The 22,500-nt window shown below is 40.1% G+C and overlaps 2 protein-coding genes and 1 non-coding gene across 3 annotated transcripts in view; 1 reads left to right on the forward strand and 2 right to left on the reverse strand.

Annotated features, from left to right (window-relative positions):
- Positions 1–9,874, reverse strand: part of LOC135094169 (protein GDAP2 homolog) — a 45,780-nt gene extending 35,906 nt beyond the window's left edge. Inside the window, 7 exon segments of the mRNA XM_063994017.1 lie at positions 456–540; positions 1,037–1,191; positions 2,611–2,720; positions 4,678–4,810; positions 7,823–7,959; positions 8,762–8,951; positions 9,743–9,874. Of these exon segments, the coding sequence (XP_063850087.1) occupies positions 456–540; positions 1,037–1,191; positions 2,611–2,720; positions 4,678–4,810; positions 7,823–7,959; positions 8,762–8,937 (796 nt within the window). The 5' untranslated portion in view covers positions 8,938–8,951; positions 9,743–9,874.
- Positions 9,875–11,089: 1,215 nt separating this feature from the next.
- Positions 11,090–11,173, forward strand: Trnal-cag (transfer RNA leucine (anticodon CAG)). Its single transcript has one exon. It is a non-coding gene; the product is annotated as a tRNA-Leu (tRNA).
- A 396-nt stretch (positions 11,174–11,569) lies between these two features.
- The window catches only part of LOC135094166 (solute carrier organic anion transporter family member 74D-like), a 42,844-nt gene continuing 31,913 nt past the window's right edge, over positions 11,570–22,500 (reverse strand). The window contains exons 7-12 of the mRNA XM_063994010.1: positions 21,716–21,782; positions 20,685–20,841; positions 19,891–19,970; positions 18,857–18,996; positions 17,741–17,869; positions 11,570–16,761 (exon numbers count right to left, since the gene is read on the reverse strand). Of these exons, the coding sequence (XP_063850080.1) occupies positions 16,487–16,761; positions 17,741–17,869; positions 18,857–18,996; positions 19,891–19,970; positions 20,685–20,841; positions 21,716–21,782 (848 nt within the window). The 3' untranslated portion in view covers positions 11,570–16,486. The remainder of the gene's footprint in view (positions 16,762–17,740; positions 17,870–18,856; positions 18,997–19,890; positions 19,971–20,684; positions 20,842–21,715; positions 21,783–22,500) is intronic.

The raw sequence follows: 22,500 nt of genomic DNA on the forward strand, positions 1-22,500 counted from the left end.
ATGGATATATTTTCACTTCACATCCTTCCTCTACACTTTTTTCATCCTTCCTCTCCACTCCTTTACCTTCTTCTCTGCTCCTCTACCCTTCCTTTACACATGAACACAAGGGTTGGTGCAGGAAGCCATCAGGCCTACACGTGGCAGTCCCTGTATGAAGCATGCCTGCCTATTTCCACCTGTCATCCCCATCCATACATTGTCTAGTCTTTTAAAGCTCCCTATTGACTCAGCACTAACAACCTGATTACTGAGTCCATTCCATTCATCCACCACTGTTTGAGAACCAATTCCTTCCTGTTTCTTTTCTAAATCAAACTTTATTATTTATTTTGTTTTCTTGCTTATTTTGTGCATTTGGGAAAGTGAATGATCAATATATAAACTCGACTTTCTCTCTCTCTCTCTCTCTCTCACACACACACACACACACACACACACACACACACACTCACCTTCATACTTATGTTGAGGATTGTCAATGATGCGAATTTGTCTGTCAGGTACAACAGGCTCCCCAAACTCATTACCCAAGTCCGCCTGTGCAGCAAAAAGAGAAAAATACATCAAATTTTACCTTCTACTTGACACATCTCTGAAAATATTGGAGACATTTTTTTTTTTTTTATGGGGAGGGAAGTTATTGAGGTTCTTCAGTTTAACAGACTGTGATGGAAGTTATTGGGGTATTCAAGGGTGTTTTCAATGGTTCTTCAGTTTAACAGGCTGTAGTGGAAGTTATTGAGGTTTTCAAGGAAATTTTTAGCCATTGAAAGAGAAACAAGCATTAAGTTCTACTTTCTCTCTCTCTTTCTCTCTCATGAGAACACAAGCCCTTAAAAATGCACAACTCTTTCTCTCTCTCTCCTCTCTCACACACACACACACACACACACACACACACACACAACCAGACAAACATTAAGAACAGAAACAAAACACTGACATCTCCTCCCTCTTTCTCCCACATAAATCTCTTACAACCACTAACTCCTCCTTGCCTCCCCACCTCACACCCACACCCCCACACACTCACCGGCAACAAGCAGCACCCGATCTCCTCCTCTTGCGGGGTGCGGGGAAAGTACAGTGGGGTGAGAAGGTGGTATATGCTGGTGTCAATGCTGTTCACCACCATCACCACCCTGTCTATTGAGGACCCCCAGTGCTCCAGACACCTCCGAACTGTGCCTGTGTGGGGAGAGGAGGCACTCAGAGGAGAGTGAAGGGAAGATGACATTAACTGAGAGAGAGAGAGAGAGAGAGAGAGAGAGAGAGAGAGAGAGAGAGAGAGAGAGAGAGAGAGAGAGAGAGAGAGAGAGAGAGAGAGAGAGAGAGAGAGAGAGAGAGAGAGAGAGAGAGAGAGAGAGAGAGAGAGAGAGAGAGAGAGAGAGAGAGAGAGAGAGAGAGAGAGAGAGAGAGAGAGAGAGAGAGAGAGAGAGAGAGAGAGAGAGAGAGAGAGAGAGAGAATGAAAAAGTGGCTTGCTTGAAAGTAAACAATGAGGAAGAAAAACTATTGTACCACAAACATGACATTATTGTACTTATCTGTCTGGCTTATATGGAGGGAGGAAGAGGAGGAGGAGGAGGAGGAGGAGGAGGAGGAGGAGGAATACAAAGGAAAAACAATAAATAAAACAGGCAGCAGCCCTATTGGCCCTAACAAGGCTGTCTGTGTGACCACACCACTACAGATGCTGTGAATTAAGAGGCAAAGGACAGCAAGGGTGAAGGAAAGAACACCAGGCAGCACAGAGGGAGGAAGAGTCAGAGAGTGTGATAGGGCAGGCTGAAGAAATAAATGTTTTTCTATGTAATACTATTCACACACACACACACACACACACACACACACACACACACACACACACACACACACACACACACACACACAGAATGGAGTTTAATCTAAAGAAATGTAAAGTAATTGAATTTTGAAAGGGTAAGAGAAGAGTAAATGGAAATGATGTGTTGATGAGAGATGGAGTAGAGCAGAGAGGAAAATGATCTGGGTGTTACAGGGAATGGAAACATGTCACCACACACACATTAGCAAGATTACAGGAGAAACTATGACTTGCTGAAGTATAAGGCTTCCTTTTGTGAAGAGATCAGGAAGATTACATCACTGATTAGACGTAGACTGGAATATGCAGCTGCAGTGTGGCTGTCCTCCAAGAAAAGGATATAAGGAAGTTGGAGAGAGTCAAGAGAGTAGCAAAGAAGGTACCAAGGGACAGGGACTTGTCATATGAAGAGTGGTTGGAAAAAAATTGAGAAAGGAGACTTGATTGCAAAATATATAGTGTATAGGAAGCTGGAGGAGGTGGAGGAGGTGGACAGGAGTGACTCGATAGTTTGGGACACACCAGACACTACAGGATGTGGAGAGGCTGAAGAGTGTTTGTAAAGGACACATCAACAAGTATAGTTTCCCATACAGATCTATAGGTGCATGAAATAATCTGCATAAGAGATAGTAAATGCAACACATGGACTCAAGGCTAAGCTGGATATTAAAATGGAAAAGAAACAGCATCAGCAGACCTCTTGCCCCATGAAGCACAACTAGGTAAACACAACAGGGCAGCAAGGTAAACACACACTCACGCAGGGCAATGTGGGCACCCTGGTCTGGTGGGTAGCCTCTGTTGACTGAGTTTATCACACACACAGCCACAGTTCTTATCTTCTTCTCCACCACACACTGCAGCACCCGCCTGAGAGAGAGAGAGAGAGAGAGAGAGAGAGAGAGAGAGAGAGAGAGAGAGAGAGAGAGAGAGAGAGAGAGAGAGAGAGAGAGAGAGAGAGAGAGAGAGAGAGAGAGAGAGAGAGAGAGAGAGAGAGAGAGAGAGAGAGAGAGAGAGAGAGAGAGAGAGAGAGAGAGAGAGAGAGAGAGAGAGAGAGAGAGAGAGAGAGAGAGAGAGAGAGAGAGAGAGAGAGAGAGAGAGAGAGAGAGAGAGAGAGAGAGAGAGAGAGAGAGAATGTTATTAGTGGAGGGACTGACCGACTGACATACACACTGACAAACCCACTGCCACATTTTTCCTGTACTTTTTAAAATCTATAATAAATTTTTTAAAATTTTCTGAATGGCATTTTTTAATTGACTTCTTTTCATTTCTATTTCTATACCAGGCCTGCATGGGGCAGCCCATACACACACACACACACACACACACACACACAGCTCTGTCAGCTCCTCGTGGAAAGGAACAGTCTCGTGAACCATCCTTAGGCAATAAAGAAATAGGTAATACAAACTTGGTATTGTTCAATGCCTAAAAAACTCAGTTCCTCCATCTATCAACTCGACACAACCTTCCAGACAACTATCCATTCTTCAGTGACACTCAACTGTCCCCCTCTTCTACACTGAACATCCTCAGTCTGTCCTTTACTTATAATCTTAACTGGAAACTCCACATTTCATCTCTAGATGAAACAGCTTCTATGAAGTTGGGGGTTCTGAGACATCTCTGCCAAATTTTCTCACCCTCCAGCAGCTAACTCCGTACAAGGGCCTTATCCGTCTGTGTATGGAGTATACTTCACGTGTCTGGAGGGGTTCCCCTCATGCTGCTCTTCTCGACAGGGTGGAATCAAAAGCTTTTCGTCTTATCAACTCCTCTCCTCTAACTGGCTGTCTTCGGCCTCTATCATCACCACAATGTTGCATCTCTTGCTATCTTCTACCACTATTTTCAAACCAACTGCTCTTCTAATCTTGCTAACTGCACGCCTTCCCTCCTCCTGCGACCTCACTACTCAAGACTTTTCTTTCTCTCACCCCTATTCTGTCCACCTCTCCAATGCAAGAGTTAACCAGTATTCTCATTCATTCATCCCTTTCTCTGGTAAACTCTGGAACTCCCTGCTGCTCCTGTATTTCCACCTTCCTATGACTTGAACTCCTTCAAGAGGGAGGATTCAAGACACTTATCTTGTAAATTTTGACTACAGCTTTGAACCCTTTTTTTTTTGCCCTTGGCTGGTGACCCTCCTACATGAAAAAAAAAAAAAAAAACATTACAAGCCACTCAGTCCACACATAATACAACAGAGTGACAATTCAACACACCTAAAATAAAGATAAAAAATTTATTTGAAATGAATAATTTCAGTTTTAAGTGAACTGGAAATTATGTGTTTTGTATTTCTGCCATAACAACCTTTCCATTAAAATAATATTTCTATCTTGTGTGATGGCAATTTAATTCTTCCTCTGCTGGTGGTGGTGGTGGTGGTTCTACTACTTATTATTATAATTATTATTATTATTATTATTATTATTATTATTATTATTATTATTATTCTCCTTCCTCTGGTGGTGGTGATGGTGCTTCTACTTTATTATTATTATCATTTTCCTTCTTCTTCCTCTGGTGGTGGTGGTGGTGATGGTGGTGCATCTTTTTCTTCTTCTTCTTCTTATTATTATTATTATTACTATTATCATTAGTATTATTCTTGTTCTTCTTCTGATGACAGTGGTGCTTTTTCTTCTTCTTTTCCTTCTTTTTCTTTTTCTTCTTCTTCTCCCTCTTCCTCTAGTAGTGGTACTTCTTTTTTCTCTTCCTCTGATATGGTGGTGGTGTTTCTTCTTTCACCATCTTACAAGTCAAACACACACACACACACACACACACACACACACACACACACACACACACACACCTGTAACACACGTGCAGGGCAGTCTCCGAGGCAGTGTGGTACTTAATGTTGTACTTAGGGCCAACAGTGTGGATGATGTAGCGTGCTGGGAGGTTGTAGCCACCCGTCACCCGCACCTCACCTGTCTTGCAGCCTGGGAGGGAAAGGTGTGTGTCAGCCAGCAGGGAAAAGATAAGCTAACCTAATCTAATCTAACCTAACCTAACTCAACTTTACCAGAACTAACCTTCCCAGCCCTAACCTTGCTTTACCAGACCAAACCCTGCCTAAACTAACCTTACCAGACCTAACCTTACCTGACCTAACCTTGCCTAACCTAACTTAACTTTGCCTTACCAGACCAAACCTAACCTTGCCAAACCTAACCTACCCAAATCTAACTTATCTCAATTTTACCTTGCTAAACCTAACCAAATGTGCCTCAACCTAACCTAATCTAACTTAAAGCAAACTTAATCTATCTCAACCTAACTTAACAACCTTAACAAACCTAACCTGTTGTTTTACTATTAAAGGTTGTTGTGGGAATGAGGTAAATTTGCAGCCTGGAAATGAAAATAATTGATCATCTTACTATTGAAAAATCTGGAATGAAGTAAATTTTTGGCATGTGTGAAAAAAAGGATCTGGAATAAAGTACATTTTTTTGTATGCGTGAAAAATAATCTGCCATCTTAATATTAATGGTTCTGGAATGAAGTAGATTTGCAAATGAAATGAAAATAATGTTATCCATCAATTGAAGTGGTTAGGAAAGGAATAAAGGTAGACACACACGTGGAAAGGCAATCTGTCATCCACTACTGGTTCTGGTGGGAGTGCAGCAAACTTGCAGCCTGCCAGTGAGTGAAGCAGTTGTCCTACAGATCAACAGGTTCTGGTGGCAAGGAAGTGAATTGGCCAACACACCATGACACAATTATTTCCATACTTTATCATATAATTGAACCTAACCTAACCAATACACCAACCCATCCCAAACTAACCTACCCACACTGGCACTACAAAACCAATACAACATAACTCAATTATTTCCATACTTTCTCACTATACAAACTAACCTAACCAACACAATGCTACAACCAACCCAACCTAACCTAATCTAACCTAACCCAACCCAATCTAACCTGACCTGACCTGATCTAACCCAACACAACAAAACCAAAACTTTTTTTATGTAGGAGGGACACCAGCCAAGGGCAACAAAAATACAATAAAAAAAGAAAAAAAAAAGAAAAAAAACAATGAAATGCTGGTCCTCAAACAGGGTCCAAAGCAGTAGTCAAAAATTGAAGGATAAGTATCTTGAAATATCCCTCTTGAAAGTTATAGGAAGGTGGAAATACAGAAGCAGACAGGGAGTTCCAGAGTTTACCAAAGAAAGGGATGAATGACTGAGAATACTGGTTAACTCTTGCATTAGAGAGGTGGACAGTATAGGGGTGAGAGAAAGAAGAGTCTTGTGAAGCAAGGCTGTGAGAGGAGGGGAGACATGCAGTTAGCAAGATCAGAAGAGCAGTTAACATGAAAGTAGCAGTAAAAGACAGCAAGAGATGCAACAATGTGTATATGAGAAAGAGGCTGAAGAGTCAGTTAGAGGAGAGTTGATGAGATGAAATGCTTTTGATTCCACCCTGTCTAAAAGAGTGGTATGAGTGGAATCACCCCCATACATGGCCGGATAAAGCCACTGTACAGAGTTAGCAGATGAACTAACCCTAACCTACCAAACACACTGATACAACAAAGCCAACATAACATAACTTGCTTCTCACTTTCTTACTATATAACCTAACCTGATCTGACCAAACCTAACTTAACCTAGCATAATCTGACCTGACCTGATCTAACCTAACCCTACCCAATCCAACCTAAACTATCCTAACCCAACATGATCTGATCTTACCTAACCTAACCTAACCCAACCTCACCAAAAAAAACAAAGCTGAACAGTCAGACAGGATACCACATAACCCAAGCTAACCTAAAGATGCTATCACACACACACACACACACACACACACACACACACACACACACACACACATTTCCACCATCTTTTTCTGTCAGCTTTCCAAAAATTGACAATTTCTTGAGAGCACCCTGTCATGCACACACAACTGTTTGTGTGGACCTTTGTTCACAGTAAACAAACATGTCTCTGGGGGGGCTCTCTCTCTCTCTCTCTCTCTCTCTCTCTCTCTCTCTCTCTCTCTCTCTCTCTCTCTCTCTCTCTCTCTCTCTCTCTCTCTCTCTCCCATTTCTCTGTACAGCTACACGAGCTGCTGCCTGCCAGCCTCTCCCAGCCAGCATGGCAGCATCCTCACTTGCCCAGCATGGTAACATTGCAACAGAGATGCTGTGGCAGTATCCTCGCTTGCTTAACGTGGTAACATCGCAACAGGATTGCATAACTAGCAACTCACACTGGCAGCCCACAGCCCAGCCAGCCTAGGACCCCAATGCTCCTCACGTGCTGCCATCCTGATGCACAGGCCAGCAGTCTGTCAGCAAGTCTCTGCACTTTATTGTAAGTGTTGTAAGTCATGGACAAGCCAGACAAGTCACAACAGCTGGCAGCATACAGGAGTGGAGACACACACACCTTCCAGCAGTGTACACATCCATCGAGTCACGCCAGCCACTGTGTGCTGTTATATATCCACAAATTAAATGTAACCAAATGTGAATTAAGTGAGTTTATATTTTATATTTTCTTAATTAAAAATCTATTTAATTCAAGTTTTCTTTCAAAAACAATAATGTTTATTTAACATACCTTTGTATTATAAACAATGAATTTTCATTTAACAACAAAAGCTGACAAGAAGCCTTCTCTACAAAGATGGCCATTGCCATGTGGCAAGGCTGACAGAATAAAAAAAAAAATATGGAAAGAGGCAAAAGTTGACAGAATCTGGAGTTGACGGAAAAAGTTGACAGGAGATGTGCCAGTGTGACGGTGCCCTGACCTCACCAAACAAAGGTGAACAGTCACACAGGATGCCACCTAACCTAACATAACCTAACAAAAAACAGAAGTAAACCATCAAACAGGATACCACAATATCTGACCAAACCAAACCAAACCTAACCCACACACAGCACAGCACAGCACAGCACAGCACAGCACAGCACAACTCACTCTTGATGTCATTCCTGAGCTCCACCTTGAGTCTGGGCCCGGCTCGCAGCACCAGGCCAGGCTGTGTGTGCTCTGTCAGGGTCTCATTAGTGCTGTTCACCACGGCACACACCCGCAGCAAGCTGGCGTCACCACTCCTGTAGGGCATGGCAGGGTTAGGGAATGGTTGGTGCAGCAAGCCATCAGAAGAAGTAGTAGTAGTAGTAGTAGTAGTAGTAGTAGTAGTAGTAGTAGTAGTAGCAAGAACACAAAATATGCACTACTACTACTACTACTACTACTACTACTACTACTACTACTACTACTGCTGCTGCTGCTGCTGCTGCTGCTGCTGCTACTACTATTATTAATTCCTGACTTCCACCAGTCATTCTTCATACTGGACACACACACGTCCTAACTGTCTCATCATAATAGAGAGAGAACAGAGAGATATCTTTCTTCTATTCTCTCTCTCTCTCTCTCTTTCTCTCTCTCTCAACTTAAATACAAAGAAAGAAAGGATTGTAGAGATTAGCAGAATGAATGTAGCAGTGTGTGTGTGTGTGTGTGTGTGTGTGTGTGTGTGTGTGTGTGTGTGTGTGTGTGTGTGTGTGTGTGTGTGTGTGTGTGTGTGTTGGTTCAATGAGAGGTGTGGATTAGAGTGCTGGTGGTGATGAAAATGCTGGTGGTGGTGGTGGTGGTGGTGGTGGTGGTGGTGTGGATAATAAGAACAACATAATGAAAACAAATGAGAAAGTGAAAAATAAGAAGATTAAAAGAGGAGAAAACAATAAAAATGCACACACTCTCTCTCTCTCTCTCTCTCTCTCTCTCTCTCTCTCTCTCTCTCTCTGTCTGTCTGTCTGTCTGTCTCTTTGTACCACTACTGTCACTACTAACACAACTAAAAACAACAACAATAACACACAAACACAATACATCACTATTACTACTTACCACAGACACAGCTTTCCATTGATCTCTTCATCCACTGTGAAGGGTGGAGACGAGTGGCATGGGGTGGTGGTGTGGTGGTGATGTGGAGTCGTGGTGGTGGTGGTGGTGGTAGTGGTGGCCCATGATGGAATGCTCTCCACCTCTACTATTTGTGGGTTAGTGTCCAGAGGCTCCATACCAATTCATGTCTCTGTTGGGATTACATGGGTTGTAGTAGTAGTAGTAGTAGTTGTAGTAGTAGTAGTAGTAAGGATATCATGTTTGTGGTGGTGGTAGTAGTAGTAGTAATAGTAGTAGTAGAAATATGGTGGAGGTGGTGGAAGACATGAAAATATCACAAAAAAATCAAATATTTACCACAAAACACAAACCAGATTAGGTCACGTGGTTTGGTTAGGTCACATCCTCTAACCTAACCTACCTTAACCTTACTTAAACTCACTTCACCTCACCTAACCTGACCAAATACGTGTTTTCTCTAGAGGAGGAATCTTAACACACAAAAATTAACACTAAAATCATAAAAAAAAAAACACCCTTGACAACTCCAATAACGTCCGCTACATCCTTTTTAAACTACAGAACCATGAAGAACACCCCTGGAAGCCTTAATAATTTTCACTCCACCCTGTCAGACTAAAAGACGCGAAAAAAATATCAAACTTTCTCTATTGTATAACTCTTTGTTTTCTTCCTCCTCTCTTACTCCCTCGCTTTCACAGTAACACAATAAACTACTACTACTACTACTATTAATATTCCTACTACCATTACTATCAATAACAAAGGCGAGGAAGGAACAAGGAAGCAATGATAATAAAACCAATTTCTTCTCATTTATCGCTTCTGTCAATATTTTTCTCTCTCTCTCTCTCCCTCTTCTTCCTTCCTTCCCTCGTCTCTATCTCCACTTATCTCCACAAATTTTCCTCCCTTACGCTCTTCCTCACCCACAAATCTTGCTCCACTCTTCCTCCTTACCTCCTGAAGTGGACGCGCTCAAAAGTGGATTCACAAGTCCACCAGAGCGCGGTGTATTTACAGGTGGCGTCTTGGTCGCTGTCAACTCAACACCCGCCATTTTTAAAGAGCTCGGTTTGTTTTGGTTCGTCCCTTTAAATTTCTAGCGTCGTTTATTTATTTATTTATTATTTTTTTTTTTCATTTAAAGAGTTTGCAGTTGTTCTTATTTTTTGTAATGTTTTGTTGTTTTGTTGTGGAACTTATGAAAATGTAGTGGCGGTAATAGTAATAGTATTTGTAATAGAAAGATAGAATCAACAATTTATTAACTATTACTATTACTATCACCACATCACTACCATCACCACCACAACCACCACCACAACTACTATTATTAGAGAGAGAGAGAGAGAGAGAGAGAGAGAGAGAGAGAGAGAGAGAGAGAGAGAGAGAGAGAGAGAATTACTATTTTACTACTACTACTGCTACTACTACCACCACCACTACTACTATAACTACTACTCTTATTATTACCACCACCACCACCATCATTACTACTACTACTACTACTACTACTACTACTACTACTACTACCTATTTTACTCCTCCCCTTCCCAGCTCCTCCACCCCCTAATTTTCCAACTCACCTTAATATAATAACTAGCTCTTTAAATATCTTTCAGTCAATATTCATTAACAAAATAGAAGAGAAGGAGAAAATATAAATAATATCATAAATAGTTGCTTTTTCTTCTATTATTCATTTCATAAGTGTAACGTATGATGACTGACGCAATCCTTTACTTTATTATTATTATTATTATTATTTATTATTATTATTATTATTATTATTATTATTATTATTATTATTTTCATATGAAGAATACAAGAAAAATGGTTCTTGTCCCTCCACTTCATTATTTAAAATCTTTCGGTATCCTTAACTATATCTACAACCTGAACATTTATTATCCTTACTAAATCTGTTCCTACCCCATAAAAAAAGTCAGTGTTTCGTAACACACTATTATTATCATTATTATTATTATTATTATTATTATTACTATAACTAAAGTGATTTAGTGAAGAAATATGTAAGTAAATAATTGATGCAGAAAGTCGACAAGAAAAGAGAAAAGGAAAAAAAAAAAGTAAAAAGGAGAAAAAAGGAAAAGGAAACAGAGGAAATAAGAGAGAGAGAGAGAGAGAGAGAGAGAGAGAGAGAGAGAGAGAGAGAGAGAGAGAGAGAGAGAGAGAGAGAGAGAGAGAGAGACAAATAAATAAATATCCTTACTTAATTCCTAACCAAGTTCAATATTTATAACTAAACAGTGTCATGGCAAACTGTGCAATTCGTAAACCACAGTCAGGATGGCCGAGCGGTCCAAGGCGCTGCGTTCAGGTCGCAGTCCGGTCTTCCGGGCGTGGGTTCGAATCCCACTCCTGACAGACTACTTTTTTTTTTCTTTTTTTTTTTTCTCTCTCGCCCAATCGTTCCTATCTCTTATCTTCTCTCCATTTCCTTTCCTCTTCTCTCTCTCTCTCTCTCTCTCTCTCTCTCTCTCTCTCTCTCTCTCTCTCTCTCTCTCTCGCTTTCTATTTCCTTTAATTTCTATTTCCTATTTATTTTTACTATTTCCTTTCTCTCCTTTCCTTTTTTATTTCCTATTTATTTCTTTTTTTTCTTTTTCTTTGTTTCTTTCACTTTATATTGACTCCAAGTAATTCCATTTATTTATTCATTTTGTTAATTAATTACTAGAACAACTACAACAACAACAACAACAACAACAACAACAACAACAATAATAACAATGATACAAAAGGGTTAAGGAACGCTCACTATTGGCAAACGATTATTTTATTTACATGCAAAACAAACTATTTGGTCCCATATGAAGAAAAAATGTATTGAGTTTTATAGACGTACATTTTTACATTTATGTACAATAGTAGTAGTAGTAGTAGTAGTAGTAGTAGTAATGTTGTCTTTTTTTTTTAACTACGAATCCTAAAACAAAATAACGAGAAATAATGAAGTTTTTATTATTGCTACTTTGGCAAACTGTATCCTTTTAAAGAAGATAAAAACACCAGACATTATATTATTATCATTATCATTATTATTATTATTATTATTATTATTATTATTATTATTATTATTATGACGCAGTTTTTTTTATATTTTTTTTAAGCATTCACAATTTAATAATGCCTTTTTTTTCTTTTCTCTCTCTCTCTCTCTCTCTCTCTCTCTCTCTCTCTCTCTCTCTCTCTCTCTCTCTCTCTCTCTCTCTCTCAGGTGTAAATTATTGCCATTTTCTTCTGTTCCTATATTTAGGCTCGTATCCCACAAGAGCCGCCTGACTCACATGAAACAAACCTTCATTACCACCATTAGATTACTGACACGTATGGAAAAGTGTTAAGTTAAGAAACAAACGTCAACCACAATGCTATGAAGTTACTCATAAATACTTTACTACACACACACACACACACACACACATACACACACACACACTTGTTGGTTTTAAGTTACTTGCACATCTAGTAGTGTTAAGTGAACAACAGCACTATTTAAGTTACATATAAATACTTTTCTTCACACTTAATGACAAAACACCTTGTGACATCTCACTCACACATACATTTCCTTATTTTTGAACACTTTACACTTATAGAAGGATACTAAATGAACCACATTATTATCAGGTTACTTATAAATACTTTTTTCTCTACTTATATTAACTAATCTTATATCACATCACTTATTCAAATATTTTTCTTATTATTTAGCACTTCGAAAAGGTATTACACACACTACAACAGTCAAGTTACTTATAAATACTTTTCTTCACATTTATAGTATCAAAACACCGAAAAGTTATGTTGCTTAGAGATATGAAAAGTTTACTTATACATTTATTGATAGCACCTCGATAAAATGTTTTTTTTTTTTTTTTCGGTTTTCCCAGTTCTTTCATATTTCCATTTTTACTTCTTCCCTTTTATCCCTTCCTATTTTCCCTTTCCATCTTTCACTTTCCATTTTCTTTTTTTTCTCTCTCCTTTTCCATCCTTCCACCTTTACTCGCTCCCATCTTTCTTCCTCCATCCTTCCATTTTTTCCCCTTTTCACTTCTGTACTTCTACTTCCCACTTTCAAAACGAATAATTCAATTACATTTCGTTTTTATTTCCTTCCTCTCTCTCTCTCTCTCTCTCTCTCTTACAAGCATGATGTTTCTTTTCATAAACCTTCTCTTAAGTCTTCATCTCTTTCTCCTATCCTACCTTTCATCTACTTCCTATTCCACCACGTATATCCTAACTAGTTCTTGTCTATTTATATACCAGGGGCCGGGAATCCCACACGTGTTGGCCCAGACAAAGCACCGTAATCTGAAACATTTCTGCGCCGCACATCCACTACTTTCAAAAGGCTCTACTTGAAGTTGCGAGTTTTATGGATTTTTTTTTTTTTTTTTATGGTTCTAGTGACAGATAAATATTATTTCTACATAATAAACAAGAGAAACGCTCTTGAGAACCCAGCTAATGATCTCTGTGGCCTTTGAAAATGGTCGTGGTGAGAGAGCGAAGCATTTCAGAGCACTGTGCTGAAGCAACACAAACACACACACACACACTTGTAGCCTCGTCAGCCACCGGTGGAAAGTGGCGACATAAAATACATAGCAGCAGCAGTAGTCTTTCTATCTATCCAGTGGAAAGGCATAGCACAACTGGCCACACACACTACATCCACAAGGCCCCACAGCACACACTGGTTTGCCCCTGTGGCTTCATTACGAGACCGTCTTCTTTCCTACCATTCCCTACTCCAATCCTCAGACCACAGCAGATGCGGGGCACTCCCTACGACTCTGACCCTTGCAGTGCATTAAAATCATGAATTACACGTTACCTTAGAACACGGAAGGAAGTTGAGTACTAGCTGGAGTGACAAATGTGGCTCTTACTCCAGTAACACAACCTCTACGTGCTCCCACAAACTCAATACTGCGTTAAAATCAAGGAGTGTATTCTGTCTACTGATTGGTGGAGCTGAGAGTAAAATGTGATTGGTTGAGAAGCGACTAAAGGCTCTGTGGTTGGTTACCGTCAACAGCGCGCGTGGGTGTGTGGTTTAAAAAGGCTTGCTTCTAATCATGATGGTTTTTGTCCTTTCAAAGGCCACATGGAAGATTTTGTTTTGGTTTTTATGGTTGTTTTCGTTTTGGTAATATAGATTATTTGTTAAACTGCTATTATATATATATATATATATATATATATATATATATATATATATATATATATATATATATATATATATATATATATATATAAACACCCTTGAAAACTGCAATAACCTTCAGCAGAACATTTGAAAGCCCCAAATAACTGCCAAAAGACCCAATTAAACCTTTAAAAACCCCAATAATTTTCAATAAAGTGAATTAAACCTTTGAAAGCCCATTAGACACAGTTAAATAATTTAAAACCCCGGTAATTCCCATTAAAGCCTATAAAACTATCACCGGAATCATGAATGTAACTTGAAAACTACAATAACTTTCACTAGAGCCTGCTAAACTTTTGAAAACCTAATAATTTCTACTAGACCCTGTTAAACCATCACCAGAATCACGAAAACACCCTTAAAAACCCCTATAACGTCTGCTGGATTCTGTTAAACTATCACTACAACCGTGGAAATACTCTAGAAAATATTGCAGTCTCCCTTACTAGTAAATCCATAGAAAGAGAAAATGTAAATACATATTCTGGGACTCAAGTAATCTTAGTTCTCTTAGTTATTTAGACCGTGTTTCATATTGCAAGACTTTAACGATAGTTTGATAGGCTCTGGTGAAAGTTATTTAGGTTTTTTAAGGGTGTTTTCATAATCTAGTAGCTCATGAGGGTTTAGGGAAAGTTATTGTGGTTTTCTAGGGTGTTTTCGTGATTTTAATAGTTTAAAAGGCTCTAGTGAAAGTTATTAGGGTTTTCAAGAGTGGCTTCATGATTCTAGTAGATTCTGAAAGTATTGGGGTTTTCAAGGGTGATTTCATGGTTCTAGTGATATTTTTCTTTCTCTTTTTTATTCTTTATTTTTTCTCTTTTCCACTCTCCATCTTTCTTTTCTGTTGAATACTCCATTCTTTATTTTATTTCATTTTATTTTTTCCATTTAATTTTTTTCCTTTATATATTCACTTTTCATTCTTATTTCCCTTTTTAACTCATTCTATCCTACACCTTTTCATTCCAGTGTTTTCCCATTCCTCCATCTCCTTTCCCTCTTTTCCTCTTTCTTTTTCTATTCTACTCTCTTTCTCTCTCTTGAACTGAAATTATTCATAACTTTAAAAATCTTCTTTAGGCTGCTTCCATTAGGAGTCGCCACAGCGGGTCTCCCTTCTGCGCCTTCCTCCGTCACACCCATCACTTGCATGTCTTCTTTCACCGCATCCATAAATCTCCTCTTTGGTCTTCCTCTCCTCCTGCTGGCTGGTGGGTCCATTTCCAGCGTCTTCCTTCCCACACGTGACTCATCCCTTCTTCTGACACGCCTCAGCCACCTCAGCCTCGTCTTGCCCCCAAACCGGCGCGCGTGTTGTCCCTCTGATGGGTTTGTTAATTTTGTCTCGTCTCGTCACTTCAGGGGCACGCCGCAGCATCTTCAATTCCGTTGCTTCCACCTCTTGTCTCTTTGTTATTGGTACAGATAACCATGGCTTTTGTTCTCGCCGAAACCTTTCTGTCACGGATCTCTCCTGCCGCCCTCCTCCAGCCATCCATCCAGTCCGCACTCTCTTCTCCACCTCACTACCCCTCCCACTGGCTCTAAAGGCAAATTAACTTTAAAAAGACGGAACATTACAAGCTTGACTCAATCCTGTAAAAATACAATTAGGTAAGAACACACACACACACACACACACACACACACACACACACACACATACGCACATTAATCTATAGGAACCAAAATTTTTCTTAAATCTGAACATAAAAACTATATATAGAAAGTATACGAGAAAAAAAAGAAAAAAAGTCCACTACCTATTATATAAAAGTACAAAAAAAAGAAAGCTATGATAATGATCAATAAAAAAAATACATACAGTAATACATACTGGCATAATTATAATACATACATACGTACATACATACAAATACTTGCCATTCTATAGATATGCAATGACAAATTTGAAATAGTACAAATGTTTTTTCTTTCTAGATAGGCAATGATAGAAATAATAAAAAAAAGTAGTCCATTTCACATAGCATGACAGGCAATGATAGAAATTCGACATGCTAGCAGTTCTCAAAGAAAATCTACACATTTCACGTGCCTAAAATCATTTACATGACCCCCAAATATAACATTAACTTACAGCACACTCATATAGATATGCAGTAATAGAAAGTTAATAAAAAAAAAGTCGAAATAATACATTTTTACATACTAGCCTAAAATAATTTATATGACCCCCGAAAAAAAACATATACACAACAATAAAAAAAAAATAACAAATAATAAAATCCTAAATTAAATCCCTTTAACAAAAAAATCGAAATAAAATCAATAAGCAATTTTCTTTACAAACCTAAAGTATTTTACATGAAACCCCCAAAAAATACCAATATCAAGAAAAATAACAGTAAGAAATAATAATAATAACAATAAATAACAATAAAAATAATAATAACAAACTAATAACACAACAAACTACATCAAATCCTTTATTACATCACATCCTTCGTGACATCCACACACTCCACTCCTGCATCCTTCACCTGGACAAAGGACATTTCCACCTCGCACTGTGGCAGAATGGGGGTGGACTCCTGGCTGGTGGAGGCCGTGGCGGGGGCGGAGAAGGTGCAGGGAGCGTCTGGGGTGGAGGGGGAGAGGTGGAGAGAGGTGGAAGAGGTGGGGTCCTCAAAAGATATGTTCCCTGCAAGGCACCACACACACACGTCCACCAGGAAGGCCAGCAGCATCACGGCGCCTGTCATGCCTGTGTGTGTGTGTGTGTGTGTGTGTGTGTGTGTGTGTGTGTGTGTGTGTGTGTGTGTGTGTGTGTGTGTGTGTGGAAAACAGAGAGAGAGAGAGAGAGAGAGAGAGAGAGAGAGAGAGAGAGAGAGAGAGAGAGAGAGAGAGAGAGAGAGAGAGAGAGAGAGAGAGAGAGAGAGAGAGAGAGAGAGAGAGAGAGAAAGTAGAGAGAGAGAGAGAAAGTAGGAAAAAGGAAAGGAGGAGGAGGAGGAGGAGGAGGAGGAGGAGGAGGAGGAGGAGGAGGAGGAGAGGAGGAGGAGGAGGAGGAAGAAGAGGAAAAGGAAGAGGAAGAGGAAGAGGAAGAGGAGGAGGAGGAGGAGGAGGAGGAGGAGGAGGAGGAGGAGGAGGAGGAGGAGGAGGAGGAGGAAGAGGTGTGGTAGTGAGGAAGAAGAAAAATATTATTATTATTATTATTATTATTATTATTATTATTATTATTATTATTATTATTATTATTATTATTATCATTATTATTATTATCATCATCATCATCACTATTATCATCATCATCATCACTGTCATCATCATCATCATCATCATCATCATCATCATCATTATTTCAATGAACATAAATCAATAAAAAAACAAAAAACAAATACGAAAAAAAAAAATTACGAACACTCACAACAATCTACACCACTTACACCCAACCTTACTCCACCACACTCCACATACCCCTCCACCCACTTTTACTCATACCTAACCCTACTATTACCTCTCCACACATTCCCCCACCTTTACCGCATCACTCCACCTTCCATACACATTGCTACACCACCTCCACACAAACCCAGCCTCTTAAACCCTCCACAAACCCGTTACATCCTAATCCACTTAATTTTACTTCACTCCACACAAACCCAGTCTTACTCCACGGTGGTCTACACATCCACACACCTTTACACCTGTTCCTAGCCACGCCTCCATCTCCTCCACCTCCTTACCGTGGAAAAACATTCTGAAGGAGTCTGAGTCATAGAGCTGACACGCCCCTGCCCTTCTACAGGTCTCCTTCCACTGTATACAGGCCGAGTCTACAACTGCACCGTATATTATTGGGCACGGAACATTGCCTGTGGGGAATTGATGTCTGGCTCAGTGAATGGGTGAGGCGTGGGTGGTTTGGTGGCGATGGGTGATAAAGGAACGGGAGACAATAGAGACAGATTGATGGATGGGTGGATGGATGGATGGGTGGATGGAAATATAAGAAAAATAAAGAAGGAAGGGCAGAGGAGTGGGTGGTGAGTGAATGGGGTGGTGGGTGGAAGAGTACACAGGTGATGGTGACTGAGGAAACAGGTGGTGGTTATAGAGGAAACACATGGGGTGGTGATTGTGGGTGAGGTGGTGATTGTGGGTGAGGAGACAGGTAGCAGTAGTGATGGGTGGAAAAACAGAAGCTAACACACAGACAGACACACACACAGACAGACAGACACACAGACAGACAGACACACAGACACACAGACAGACAGACACACAGACAGACAGACAGACAGACACTTAGCTAAGACCCAATAGCTACAGAGGTCAGTCTTACATAGCGATGAGTGGTGAAACAGACAAAACAAAAGAGACAGGGAGTAACACACAAACAGACAGACAGACAGACACTCAACAGGCCAACAGGTAGAGATAAGAAACAAGTAGTAACAGACAAAGCAAAACAAACAAACAAACAAACAAACAGATAGACAGACAGACAGACAGACAGAGAGAAACAAAAAGTGAGGAATGAAGATACAGGTGGTAACAAACGGACGAACAGACAGACGGACACTCACTCAGCAGACCAGTAGCCGCAGAGAAGAGAGACAAAGATAGACAAAGCAAACAGACATACACAGATAAACAAGTGAGGAATGAAGAAACAGGTGCTAACAAACAGACAGACAGACAAATAAATAGATAGATAATTTATTGACCACAAGACAATAAATCATGCAATGTTTCAAAATTTAATAAGTAAAAAAAAAAAATCATAAAAGAACCAAACATATTTGACAAATGCAATAACATTTTAATAGAGTAAAGCAAATATAAGCCTCGACACTTACTCAGCAGGCCAATAGCCACAGAGATGAGTCCTAACGCCATCGCCTTGTCCTTGGAGTCCACGCAGCGCAGAGTGAGCAGCATCCCACCCACCTCGGACGTGGAGTGAACCAGCACGAAGGCCGAGAAGATGATCACGTACCTGCAGAACATTATGACATCTAGGGAGGGGGAGAGAGAAGGCTGGGGGATGAATGTGAGAGAAATTGAAAGGGTTGGAGGGAGAGGCAGGGAGGATAGATGGCAGAAAGAAATTGGGTTGAGGGAAAGGATAGAGAGTGAGGGACTTAAATGAGGAATGAATGAGTGGAGGAAAGGTGGAACACGAGAGCACAAGGGTTGGTGCAGGAAGCCATCAGGCCTACATGTGGCAGTCCCTGTACGAAACACACACATAACTAAAGGCATAACAACATAACAGACCACACAATAACACACATAAGAACACCAAGAGACAGGAAGAAATTGGTTCTCAAATAGAGTGGTAGATGAATGGAACGCACTCAGTAATCAAGTTGTTAGTGCTAAGACATTAGGGAGCTTTAAGAGATTAGACGGGTTTATGGATGGGGATGACAGGTGGAATAGGATAGGTAAATTTCATACAGGGACTGCCACGTGTAAGTCTGGTGGCTTATTGCAGCTTCCCTTATTTCTTATGTTCTTGTGTAACCCTTTCCTTGTGTTATGTTATTTGTGTATATTCTCATACTCCTTTATTATGGATGGGGATGACAGGTGGAAACAGACCGGCATGTTTCATAAAGGGACTGCCAAGTGTAGGCCTGATGGCTTCTTGTTCGTCTGTTCTTCCATCTTTCCTCCACCCCTTCATTCCTAATTTCATTCCCCTTCTCTCTCTATCCAGCTCCTTTCTTCCATCTCTCCTCCCTGTCTCTCTCTCCAACCCTGTCAGTTCCTCTCTCATTTCTCCACCAATCTTCTCTCTCTCCCTCCCTCCACCAATCTTCTCTTTCTCTCTCTCCCTCCAGCCAGCACCTTCCCTCCCCTCTCTCGGCCCCCCGTCAGCACTCACCACTTGAAATTGTCACACTTCATGCCACAGAGTTTCAGCACCACCGTCTCTCCGGCCGCCAGACACTCACATTCTGAAAACTGGGGAAGGTAAATGATAAATAACACGTCCTCTGAAACTTCTGGTCTCGTGAGCACAATTTTGAAGGGGTGTATGTATGACTGAAGCGATTCGTGGTGCTTTTGTGATCACGAGTGAAAAAAAGTTGTTGAAGACGTGAATAATCTTAGTAACTTTCAGTACAACCTGTTAAACTACCACTGGAATCATGAAAACCCTAATAATTGCCATTGCTGCCTGTTAGACTATCGCTGGAATCATGAAAACCGTAATAATTGCCATTGCAGCCTAACAAACTACCATCGGAATCATGAAAATCCTTATAATTTCCATTGTAGCCTGTTAACTACTACCTGAATCATGAAAACACCCTTGAAAGCCCCAATAACCACTACAGCCTGTTAAACTATCACTGGAAGAGAGAAACTGAAAGACAGAAAAACAGACAAAAATACATGAAAAAGAAACACACACACACACACACACACACACACACACACACACACACACACTCTCTCTCTCTCTCTTTCTCTCTCTATATCAAATAAGTAAATTACACGAACAAAAGATAAATTCTCTCTCTCTCTCTCTCTCTCTCTCTCTCTCTCTCTCTCTCTCTCTCTCTCTCTCTCTCTCTCTCTCTCTCTCTCTCTCTCTCTCTCTCTCATACCCTACCAACTCTTCCCTCTCACATACAACCATACCCCTCCCTCCCATCCCCCCCTCCCACATACCACGAGCTGGTTGGAGTGATGCATAAGTGTAGCGTTGGTGCAGCCCAGGTGACAGGAGGAGAAGTACGCCCTGCCCTGGGGGTCACACACTGGGGCAAAGGTGTTGAGGTCGCATTCCCCACAGGTAAGGTTGCACACAGGACGAAATTGCTTGCCACTGTTGGAAATTATCGTTTTTCTTAATTGATTGATCTGTGTGTTTATTTATTTATTTCTTGTTGGTCTGACATTAAAAAAAAATACTAAGAATATTAAAAAAAAAAGTAAAAGGAAGGAGGAAATAATTTTGAAGGAGTAATGGGTGGAAGAACTGAAAAGAGGGAAAAAAGAAAGTTGCGAGAATTAAAGGGGGAAAAAAGCAAATAAAGAAATACATAACTAAAGAAAAAAAAAGGAAAATATTTAGAAAGAGACGAAAGAAAAGGAAAAAATGCAAGGAGTAAAAAAAGAAAAAAAGAAAAAGGAACACAGTAAAAATAACAGAAAGGAGAAAAGAGAAAATAAAAAAAAGAAAAACTGAAACAATTTATGAAGAAAAAAAGAAGAAACACAAGGAATAAGAAAAATAACAAAGGAAAGAGAGACAATAATATTAACACAGAATAAACGGAGAAAATAAAAATAAAGTAGAAACAATTTACGAAGAAAAGAAAAGAAGAAAGAAAAACACAAGGAATAAAAAAAATACAAAAAAGAAGGAAAAGGAGACAATTAAAAAAAAAATAAGAGAAAAAAGAAGGAAAAACAGATACGATTTACGAAGAAGAAAAAAAGAAAGAAAATACAATTAATAAAAAAAAGAAGAAGGAAAGGAACGCAACTAACAAAGAAAAATAAAGGAGAAAATAAAGAGACAAAGAAGAACAAGAACAAGAAGAACAAGAACAAGAAGAAGAACAAGAAGCAGAAGAAAAAGAAGAACAAGAACAAGAAGAAGAAACGGGAATCAATTTAAAGTACTAAAAGAAGGAAACAAGGAACCAGGTACGAGGGACAGGTCAGGGAAAGTAACTAGGAAGACAGGTACTCACTCTTCCCCATCCACGAGCCCCACGAAGTCCTCCGGCGGGCAGCCTACGAACATGAGTATCACCATGCCTGCGGGAGGGACAGGTGAGGTGAGGGGAGGGTTGGTAACACTGGTGGTGGTGGTGGTGGTGGTGGTGGTGTACTGTTACTGCCACTACTGCTGCTGCTGCTTCTACAATGACGACTACCACTACTACTCATGCACTTTATATTTCTGCCCAGAATCATGCCAAAAACTCCTTTATTAATACAAAAGTGTCAAATCTTACAAGATCTAACTCCCCTCGTGACATCTGACATCTACCCAAAAACATCTCCAATGTTTTCCTTCTTCATCTTTCCCTCTTTTATTTCAATCTGATGACACCACTGCCATCTCATCTCTTGCCTCGGAAGGATTATGGACCTAATGGGGTCCCCCTATTGTTCTACGAAACTATCTCCCCGTTCTTCCACCTAGCCTAGTCAAACTCGCCCAGCTCTGTCTATCAACGTCTGCCTTTCCTTCTTGCTGGAAGTTTGCCTACATCAGCCTGTTCCTAAAAAGGGTGACCGTTCTAATCCCTCGTCCCATCGCTTTAATTTCCTGCTTATCTAAAGTTTTGAATCTATTACTTCACAACCTTCTATCTGATCGCCAGTATGGGTTCCTTACTGAGTTTTGGTCATCCTCTTTTTAGAGATTTTGGTGAAACTTTTGCTGTTGCCTTGGACATATCAAAAGCTTTTGATATAGTCTGGCACAAATCTTTGAATTCCAAACTACCCTCCTACGGTTTCTATCCTT

Source organism: Scylla paramamosain, chromosome 44, assembly GCF_035594125.1.
Source record: "Scylla paramamosain isolate STU-SP2022 chromosome 44, ASM3559412v1, whole genome shotgun sequence".
Taxonomy (NCBI): Eukaryota; Metazoa; Arthropoda; class Malacostraca; order Decapoda; family Portunidae; genus Scylla; species Scylla paramamosain.